The sequence below is a fragment of the Cervus canadensis genome, chromosome 31 (assembly GCF_019320065.1).
Source record: "Cervus canadensis isolate Bull #8, Minnesota chromosome 31, ASM1932006v1, whole genome shotgun sequence".
In the NCBI taxonomy this organism is placed as follows: domain Eukaryota; kingdom Metazoa; phylum Chordata; class Mammalia; order Artiodactyla; family Cervidae; genus Cervus; species Cervus canadensis.
In genome coordinates this window covers 59,139-70,181 of record NC_057416.1, presented here as the reverse complement: position 1 = coordinate 70,181, position 11,043 = coordinate 59,139, and the positions used below count along the sequence as shown (strand labels likewise).

General features: G+C 37.5%; 1 protein-coding gene across 1 annotated transcript; it reads right to left on the bottom strand.

The window, feature by feature from the left end:
* Nucleotides 1-3,375: 3,375 nt before the first annotated feature.
* Nucleotides 3,376-4,278, bottom strand: LOC122432223 (olfactory receptor 5AL1-like). Its single transcript, XM_043453959.1, has one exon. The coding sequence runs from the start codon at nt 4,276-4,278 to the stop codon at nt 3,376-3,378; it is 903 nt and encodes a 300-aa protein (XP_043309894.1).
* Nucleotides 4,279-11,043: the final 6,765 nt, after the last annotated feature.

Here is an 11,043-nt window from a genome sequence, read left to right as displayed (position 1 = left end):
AGGATCATGGGTCTGGAAACAAAGACATGACAGTAGAATCGATCCTTCTTATCATTACATCCTGTGACCAACTTTCTCATTTTATGTGTCCTATTCCCACAATATTAGGCTGTCTGGATTGTAGGATGAGAATCCCAGAGGGCAAATATTTGCACTAGCAACTCAAGTAGTGTTTTTTTTTTTTTGTGTGTGTATGTTTTGTTTTGTTTTTTGTTGATTTTTATTGGAGTATAGTTGATTTTTATTGGAGTATAGTTGATTTTTATTGGAGTATAGTTGAAATTGTGTTAGTTTCAGGTATACAGCAAAGTGAATCAGTTATACACAAACGTATATTCACTCTTTTTTAGATTCTTTTCCCATATAGGTCATTATAGAGTACTGAGTAGATTCCTCAGTGTTTTACCGTTGAAATGTGTTTTAATAAGTTCTGTTTCTATTTATAACACAAAGCAGAGTAGTATTTTTCTATTTAAATGTAAAAACAAAAAAAATATATATGGGTGTGCTGATAAATGTGTGTTTTTTCCATTTATAACACAAAGCAGAGTAGTATTTTTCTATTTCTATTTAAATGTAAAAACAAGTTCTGTTTCTAGGGATGTAGAATCAAAATCTTTTGGAGTGCACATACTCAGTGATTGAACTTCATGTTTTCTATCAAAGCCTCAGCTCAATGGCTTGTTGTTCCGTAAATGGCAGCACATGATCTGTCCTGGTGATGACCCAGAGAGCTTCCTTCAGGCAGAAGCAGCTGCTGTCCTGTGCTCTCTGCCCAAAGACTCTTACAGAAACAGACAGGAAAAACTCTATGGGATGATAGAATTGAAAACCTTAAAATTTGGGGGCTTCAAGCGGCTGCCCATATTCCTTGGTTCCCAGTCCCCCTTCAGCCACAGCTGTTATCACTCCAGTCTATGTTTCTGCCATCACATCTCCCTCTGGAATCTTTGACTCCTTCACACCAACAGACTGACAGAAAAGGAATGACTTAGTGTGCCAGTTGAGGTAATGAACTCAGATTAACTGAAGAAGTTAGGGGTACACATGCACAATGGAGCCAGGAAAAAATAAATGAAACATAGGAATTCATATGGCATTTTTAGAATGTCTGTGTCCAGTGATAATGCCACTGCTGGAGGAAACTGCAAAAATAATATAATTTAACAATATAATATAAATTAACAAAGACAGGGCAATTAATTTATCAGTAATTAGGCAGAATAAAATTTATGTCACTGCACCCAGAAGTAATCAGTGGAGCTAAAGTGCAGGCTGAACATAGAAGGGACAATACTTAAATGATCATGGTAAAATGTTCAACCAGGAGTGTTTGGCTGTTTCATACAAAAATAAGCACATATTTTAGCATACAAGTCAGCAATTTATCCAAAGGATTTGAAAACATGCATCTATATAAAAATATGCATGACAATATTTATGGCTGATTTATTCATAATTGTTAAAATTTTGAAGCAACCAAGATGTCCTTCAGTAGGTGAATGGATAAATAAACTGTGGTAAATCCAGACAAAGGAGTTATTCAAAGCTAAAAAGAAATGAGCTATTAGCTATGAAAAGACACAGAGGAACCTTAAATGCACATTACTAAGTGAAAAAAGACAACCAGAAAAGGCTACGTACTATATAATTACAACTCTATGACATTCTGGAAAAGGCAGAACATCAGAGACAATCAGAATATCAATGTTTGCCATGGGTGAGGGCAGTGGGGACGAGATGAATAGACAGAGCAGAGAGGATGCTTAGCACAGTGAAAATATTCTGTGCAGTAGTACTATGATGGATTAAATCATTACACATTTGTCCAGAATCATGAAATGCACAATACCTTGAGAGAAACCTAAGGTAAATCATAGACATTGCATGATTAAGATACATCAGTGAAGATTCATCTATTGTAACAAGTGCACCATTTTGGTGAGTGGTGTTGATAACTGGGAGGTTATGCATCTGTGACAGTAAGGTGTATAAGACAAAGCTCTGCATCTCCCTTTCAATTTTGTTGTAAACATAAACTTCTCTGAAAAATAAAGCCTTTTAAAAAATTCCCGACCTTATAAATGTAATGCTGTAAAGATAATAATAAGTTCATTTTATGGACATTTTAAAAACAAAACATTTTAACCAAGCAACATATTATATTTAACTTTGGTTCAACATGGAGGAAAAAATTTACATGGTGTTAATACTATTTGCATTGCTCATGTCTCTCAAAATAGCCTAAAATCCTCAATATTAGAGAGAAATGAGGCAAAATTATGATTTTAAAATGCTTTATTTTTCTTTATTGACAAAGCATTTTATGTTCAAAGAGAATGGATAGTTTCTATCTCTTTTTTAGAATTCAACCATTAAAATATTTATGAGATATCTACTATGTGTAAGTCAAAATAGGAAAATATCTGTTTTCAAGGAGGAAATAAGACATCAGCAAACTGAGTCACAAAGGACAAATGCTCCTCTGCCTACTGAGACTGAATAATTATACAAGCCTTGATTTAAAATGTCCTAAATATGTACTCTTATGGCAGAAAGTGAAGAAGAACTAAAGAGCCTCTTGATGAAAGTAAAAGAGGAGGGTGAAAAAGTTGGCTTAAGTTCAACACTCAGAAAACTAAGATCATGGCACCCGGTCCCATCACTTCATGGGAAATAGACGTGGAAACAGTGGCTGACTTTATTTTTCTGGGCTCCAAAATCACTGCAGATGGTGATTGCAGCCATGAAATTAAAAGATGCTTACTCCTTGGAAGGGAAGGTATGACCAACCTCGGGAGCGTATTGAAAAGCAGAGACATTGCTTTGTCAACAAAGGTCTGTCTAGTCAAAGCTATGGTTTTCCCAGTAGTCATGTATGGATGTGAGAGTTGGACTATAAAGAAAGCTGAGCACTGAAGAATCGATGCTTTTGAACTGTGGTGTTGGAGAAGACTCTTGAGAGTCCCTTGGACTGCAAGGAGATCCAACCAGTCCATCCTAAAGGAGATCAGTCCTGGGTGTTTTTTGGAAGGACTGATGTTGAAGCTGAAACTCCAATACTCTGGCCACCTGATGCAAAGAGCTGACTCATTTGAAAAAACCCTGATGCTGGGAAAGATTGAGGGCGGGAGGAGAAGGGGATGACAGAGGATGAGATGGTTGGATGGCATCGCTGACTCAATGGACATGAGTTTGGGTAAACTCCAGGAGTTTGTGATGGACAGGGAGGCCTGGTGTCCTGCAGTTCATGGGGTCACAAAGAGTTGGACACGACTGGGAGACTGAACTGAACTGAAATATATACCCAGCATATCTTTAGTAACAATACAATTCTTATTTTTTATTCAAATACATCTTTTCAATAATTTTTCTCTAAGCATTTTTTACCTCCCAATTCCTCAAGCTGTAGATCAATGGGTTTAGCATCGGAATAACCACATCATAGAAAACTGAGGCAAATTTGTCCTTATCTAGTGAGTGGCTTGACTTGGGCTGCAGGTACATAAAACTGAGGGTCCCATGATACATAGTAATAGAAAACAGGTGAGAGGCACAGGTAGAAAAGGCTTTCTGTCTCCCTACAGCAGAATGGATCCTTACTATGGCAAAGATGATGAACACATAGGATATGAGTACAATGAGAAGAGAACAGAAGACCTTGAATCCTGCAATGACTAATAACATCAGTTCTTTGACTTGCGTATCAGAGCAGGCCAGAGCGATCAAGGGAGCATCATCACAGTAGAACTGGTTGATCACATTAGGGTCACAGAAAGCCATGTGGAATGTAGCCACTGCTTGTATGAATCCCACCAGGAATCCATAAATATAAGAGCTAGTGACCATTTGGATGCAGAGTTTCCTAGGCATGAGAACTGCAAAGAGTAAAGGGTGGCATATGGCCACATACAGATCATAAACCATGACAGTCAGCATTAATAATTTCCAAACTGAAAATGTGATAAAGCCACACACTCGAGTGGCACATGCACAAAGTAACACGCTTTTAATTTCTCGAAAAGAGTTCACAAGGGTGTTTGGTGTGATGGTGGAGGAACCATAAGAATCCACAAAAGCCAGATGACAGAGGAAAAATTTCATGGGTGTGTGAAGTTGAGGACTCACTTGTATTAGAACAATCAAACCAAGATTACCCAAGGAAGTAAGCAAGTAGATTAACAATAAGATACAAAAGAAAATGAACTGAAGCTCTGGGTTATCTGTGAGGCCCAAGAGGATCAACTCAGTAACTGCTGAATGATTGCTTTCTGCCATGAAATAAACAATTCTACAGTAAATTCCACCAGAGCACACACTCTGGATAATCTTGACTTTGTAAGGAATGATTAAGTGTGAGAAGGTATCCCTGGCTCTCCAGGATGTTATGCCAAACTCAGTTAAAGTAGAATCTTGGTAAGGACTCTAAATTATGTGTAGATGTACTTGAGAATTTACTGTAAAAAACACTTGGTCCAGGTGGAAATTCCATTAAGAAGCTGTAAAAGAAGAAAAGGAGAATTTCAATTAAAATTTTATAATCAATACAATAGCAAAACCTGTGTTGTACTTTTCTTTAAAGAAAAGAAAAGAAAAAAAAACATTCAGGATATAAAGTGGCTTTGATAGCAAATACATTAACATAATTTCTTAAGTTGTAAATTTCTTTCACAGAACTGTCATTTTATCATTTCATAAGAATATTAAAAATTAGCAAAATCAAGCATGGAAAGTGTAAGTCAAAAATCAAAATACTAACAGTATGTTTCTTTAGGGAACCAGTTTGGTATAATATTAAAAGTTTTTTTCATTTTGTTTTTCTTCATATTCTATTTTTTTATATACATACACAATATTGATCTTTAGGAAAATGGCATTGTGAAGTTTTCTGGCTATCTTTTGGGAAAATACACACTAGTGAACAATTTTCCAGATTGTAAAATGTTTTTAAGTAATTAAGATATATGTTTTTAAGCTCTATCTTGAAGTATCAAATGGTCCCAAGTGAATAGCATTTGAACAGCATTTAGAAGAACCTCATTTTGCAGAAGATTTATATAAACCCAAGGTGGCTTCTCAGTGTTCAAAAACTGGTACAACTGAATTTGTCCCCATCCTTTCTCAAAAGGGCAGAGTATAAGTTAATATGATTTTCCTTTATCACTGTATTGTCTCAGGTTACTTCACATGCACCTTAGAGATTTTCAAGACAGTAAAAAACGTGATAAAATAAATATAAAATCTCCTCCCATGTTAAATTTGGATTGATATCCCCTTGAAAACTTACCTTGATTGCTCCTTTTTCTTTCCGTTCCCATCACCAATTTTCAACCAAACTTATTGGAGTAGTTATCTGTCCCCAACTTCTCAAATATATTTATAGCTTTTTCAGTTGCTAAGTTGTATCTGAATCTTTGTGACCCCATGGGCTGCAACATGCCAGGCATCCCTGTCCTTCACTATCTCCCAGAGTTTGCTCAAATTCATGTCCTTTGAGTTATTGATGCCATCAAAACATCTCATCCTATCTCACCCTCTTCTCCTCCTGTCTTCAATCTTTCCCAGCATCAGGGTTTTTATCAGTGAGGCTGCTCTTCGAATCAGGTTGCCAAAGTATTGCAGCTTCAACTTTAGTATAAGTTCTTCCAGTGAGTACTCAGGGTTGATTTCCTTTAGGATTGACTGGCTTGATTTCCTTGTAATCCAAGCGACTCTCAAGAGTCTTCTCTAGCACAACAATTTGAAAGCATCAATTCTTCGGTGCTCAGCCTTCTTTATGGTCCAACTTTTATATCCATACATCCATACACTACTGGAAAAATGATAGCTTTGACTATACAGACCTTTGTTGGCAAAGTAATGTCTCTGCTTTTTAATATGCTGCCTAGATGTGCCATAGCTTTTCTTCCAAGAAGCAAGCATCTTTTAATTTCAAGGCTGCGGTCACCATCCGCAATGATTTTGGAGTCCAAGAAAGTAAAATTTGTCACTGTTTCCACTTTTTCCTCTTCTGTTTGCCATGAAATTATGGGACTGGATGCCATGATCTTAGTTTATTGAATGTTGAGTTTTAAGCCAGCTTCTTCACTCTCTTCTTTGACCCTAATCAAGAAGCACTTTCTGCCATTGGAGTGGCTCTTTGTGATCCAACAGATTGTAGCCCACAAGGCTTCTCTGTCCATGGGATTTTCCAGGCAAATACATTGGAGTGGGTTACCATTTCGTACTCCAAGGGATCTTCACAACTCAGATATGTAACCTGCATCTCTTATGTCTCCTGTATTGACAGGCAGATTATTTTACCACTAGTGCCACCCTGGAAGCTCCATTTATAACTTAACAAGGTGTAATCCACCTCTCTTTCTCATTAAAACAAACAAAAAAAATTCTCTGAACATGTTTAGTATCAACTTCTCTATTTGCAAATCCAATAAAACCTGCATTTTTTGGCAGCACTGTAGCACTGAACTCTATTGAATAAGGCTTTAAAGCAAAGCAGTCTTTTGAGTTCATTTGCTCATTTTGATTCTCAGTCTTGGAGTCTGTTCCTATTGCTGTGCTTTAGATGGCATGTTCTTCATGTTCTCTCCAAAGGTCCTTCCTCTCATTTTGATACCTTCTTGATCAATTATCCAATCCTATGTACTCAATAGGCATCTATTTGCTGATTATGAACAAATATATTAATAAATTATTTTTCCAACTACCTCTTTCTGCTCCAGCTTTATACATCTAAATATCTCTCAGAAATTACCATTTAGATATTTATCAAACTACTACACACAGAAAAGAACTTGATATTTCTGTACATAGAACCCAAAACTCAAGACTTGGAGTATATATTTTCTAGTGCAATGAACAGGCTTCCCAGATGGTTTTAGTGATAAAGTATCTGCCTGTCAACTGAGGAGACATAAGAGACACAGGTTCTATCCCTGGGTTGGGAAGATCCCCTGGAGGAGAAAATGGCAACCCACTCCAGTATTTTTGCCTGGAGAATTCCATGGACAGAGGAGCCTGGTTGGCTCTAGTCCACCGGGTCACAAAGAGTCGCAATGAACAGTGTCACTATCCCCATTTGCTCTCCATATCAGAGAGCAATTTCTTTTACTATGCATCCCTGATCCTCATGCTAATGTTCAATTTGCCCGTCTACTACTGATAAAGAATCCTCCTGTCAATTCAGGAGACACAGTAGATGCACGTTCAGTCCCTGTGTTGGGAAGATCCACTGGAGAAGGAAAGAGCCACCCATTCTAGTATTCTTGCCTGGGAATTCCCATGGACAAAGGAACCTGGTGGGCTACAGGTGGGCTACTCCAATGAGTCGGACATGGCTGAGTGACTAAGCAATGACAACACTAAAAATTTTATCCTTCACACAATTTTCAAATCTGGTCATATATTTTGCTTTATTGGTTCAAGCACAATGGTACTTTTTTTTTGTGTGTGTGTGTGTGTGTGTGTGTGTGTTTCCAAATGAAACCTAACTTTTAGTCTTGCCTCCAATCAGTCTTATTGTTCTCTGTTCCTCAATTTTCAGCTTATATGAAGTTTTACAGAAACTTTATTCTTATTTTGTCCTGATGAAATCCTTCAGTGTCTTCCCATCACCGTTTGGATAAACTTCAAGTTCTTTCTCATAGCCAACATAGCCCTTGAAAACTTCATTTCTGCATCTCAGATCAGGTGCCTCCTGAAACATTTCTTTTGTCTAGTTTCTATGTCATGAGTATTCCAAATTTCTGTATGTATTTAAATATGAGACAGAATTTTATACATCCTTTATTCTCTTCCTAGAACACTTTTCCTCTGCCATCATTCTTTTTATTTGCCTGATTTTCTTTCTACTTGATTTTCTCTACTCTATTGAATCACTTCCTCTTAGAGGATTTCAAGGGAGTTTAAGTCCACCTCATATAAACATTCTTACAGCCACTGATTCCTTCATGATATTCACCACACTATATTGAAGACAACTATTTATATGTCTATAACACATTGTAAGCATGAACTCCTTTTGGCAAGAAATAATATTTCTATTTCATATTCAATTTAATCTTTACCTCCAACAGCACCTAGTATACAAAAGATGGTCAATAATTATCCCTAAATGATTAAGTGGGTAAAGTTATATTTTTGTAAGTTCAAATTCTTTCCCCAAAAAAGGGAATTGAGCACATTTTTCTACTACTTGATGCCTTTTAATATTCAATATGCCATCATTCAGTTCAACAACAAACCCCTAAATAGTTCAGTGTACCTGAAAGGAATCTTTGTGAGGCCAGTAATATTTAAAATTGCCTGGGTATTTATGAGACAACTTTGTATTTTATGTATGTAGTCCTGAAAGGTTGTTACTGAATGATAAGATGCCAGGATTCTTGGCCTCCGGAGGAGACAAATTCAATCTGGGGCCAGAGACGAGGCTGGACCACTCAGAGCTTTTGTGTAATAAAGTTTTATTAAAGTATAAAGGAGATAGAGAAAGCTTCTGACATAGGCATCAGAAGGGGGCAAAAGAGTACCCCCCTCCTAGTCTTTAGCTGTAAGTTATATGGTCACTCACAGTCTGTTAATGAAAAGAAAGGGATGTCTTAGAATTTAGAATGGCACCAGATAATTCATTCCTGGCCATAAAACGACTGACTTGAATCTTGTAGAGGGCAGATTACCAACAAATAGCTTCATTTACATAGATTAGGGAACAATATCTGAGTAAATAGGTTAGGCCATTTGGGGGAACCAACTTGAAGATAGAGTCTGGGGTACATTAACATAGCTTAAGACAACATTTCCATAAGAAAAAGAAATGTATTGGTTAACTCAAGGTTTGAGAGTAGTTAGCTTCAGGTGAAACCAGGTGTCATGGCAACACAGCATTTTAAGAGAAACCTCCTTTTAAATTTGTATAGAGAAAAAAAAATATATATCCCTGGTTTGTTTCCTCCTGCTGCTTCAGAGAGATAAAAATGTCTGGCACTTGCAGTCTATTTCCTCTGTTTGGAGACCCCTGGCCTTCCTGCCTCTTACCCTCTCAGTCCCTCAGGGAGATTTCTTTTTGTACTACATTCTTTTTAACAAACATTGAAAACAATATAATTATACATACACAAACATAATTATTTAATGTTTAGTAATTGGGGGAAAAGCTATTTCCCTTGAAATGGTAGATCACTTTTTCAGCGATGCTTAAAGAATCTAGAGTAAAGGAATATTTTAATGATCTCTTTTGGGAAAACAACTTGATTAGTTGCTATGTCTGCTTTGATTATTTGTTTTGAAGTCTGTTGCATTGGCTTTATATTAAGATTATGAATTTATTTAAAATAAATGTTATATCTATGGGTTTTGTATTTAGTAGCAGTTTTTGGAAACCATTGGATAAAAATGAATTTCCCAAAAGTAACTTTCATTCCTTCCTTCTGAGATTAATGTTCAAATCAATATTATGATTGACATTTCAGTTCAGCAGTAAAGATTAAAAGTATTCATTTCTTTCCCTTCAGTATCTAGAAGACAAAACATACAAATCAGAGGTCAATTGACATTTCACAGAAATATATGGACCTCTCCATCCACAACTTGCTTTAGATGGCCAGCCTGATGATACCACACACCTAAGAAGAAAAGATATTATGAGTTTTGTTCACATAATGGGACTTTCTAGTGCAGGTCAGGAAGCAACAGTTAGAACAGGACATGGAACAACAGACTGGTTCCAAATAGGAAAAGGAGTACATCAAGGCTGTATATTGTCACCCTGCTTATTTAGCTTCTATGCAGAGTACATCATGAGAAACGCTGGGCTGGTAGAAGCACAAGCTGGAATCAAGATTGCCAGGAGAAATATCAATAACCTCAGATATGCAGATGACACCACCCTTATGGCAGAAAGTGAAGAGGAACTAAAAAGCCTCTTGATGAAAATGAAAGAGGAGAGTGAAAAAGTTGGCTTGAAGCTTAACATTCAGAAAACTAAGATCATGGCATCTGGTCCCATCACCTCATGGCAAATAGATGGGGAAAAAGTGGAAACAGTGTCAGACTTTATTTTGGGGGGGCTCCAAAATCACTGCAGATGGTGACTGCAGCCATGAAACTAAAAGACTCCTTGGAAGGAAAGTTATGACCAACCTAGATAGCATATTAAAAAGCAGAGACATTACTTTGCCAACAAAGGTCCGTTGGTCAAGGCTATGGTTTTTCCAGTGGTCATGTATGGATGTGAGAGTTGGACTGTGAAGAAAGCTGAAGGCCGAAAAATTGATGCTTTTGAACTGTGGTGTTGGAGAAGACTCTTGAGAGTCCCTTGGACTGCAAAGATATCCAACCAGTCTATCCTAAAGGAGATAAGTCCTGGGTGCTCATTGGAAGGACTGATGATGAAGCTGAAACTCCAATACTTTGGCCACCTCATGTGAAGAGTTGACTTATTGGAAAAGACCCTGATGCTGGGAGGGATTGGGGGCAGGAGAAGGGGACGACAGAGGATGAGATGGCTGGATGGCATCACCGACTCAATGGGTATGGGTTTGGGTAGACTCTAGGAGTTGGTGATGGACAGGGAGGCCTGGCGTGCTGCGATTCATGGGGTGGCAAAGAGTTGGACACGACTGAGTGACTGAACCGATCTGAACTGAGGGAGAAGAGGGTGAACTCCCAATCTGATCTGAAAATATGGCTAGGAGGAGCCAGTAATTGCTTGAGGGTTTTTATTGTGATGAGTGAGTGGAACTGAGTGAGGATTCCCATGCACAAGATAAGACTTGCAGGGTTTGAATCTTCTGCAAAAGATGGAGCAGTGGGTCCCTTACTCTAGTTATGGGCTAAAAAGAGACAAAGTGGCAAAGCTGGAAAGCTGTAACTGGTCAAACAGCAAAATACAGAGTTAGATACTGCTCTCCACACCTTTCTTTTTCATCAGGCTCCCCATCCTGTGATATCAGAGATAATCATGTATTTGAATCCATCCTTTTCTGTCTCAAATAAGAAAAAAATCTTTCTGCGATATAGGGTGAGATTATTTGTGTAATAAAACAA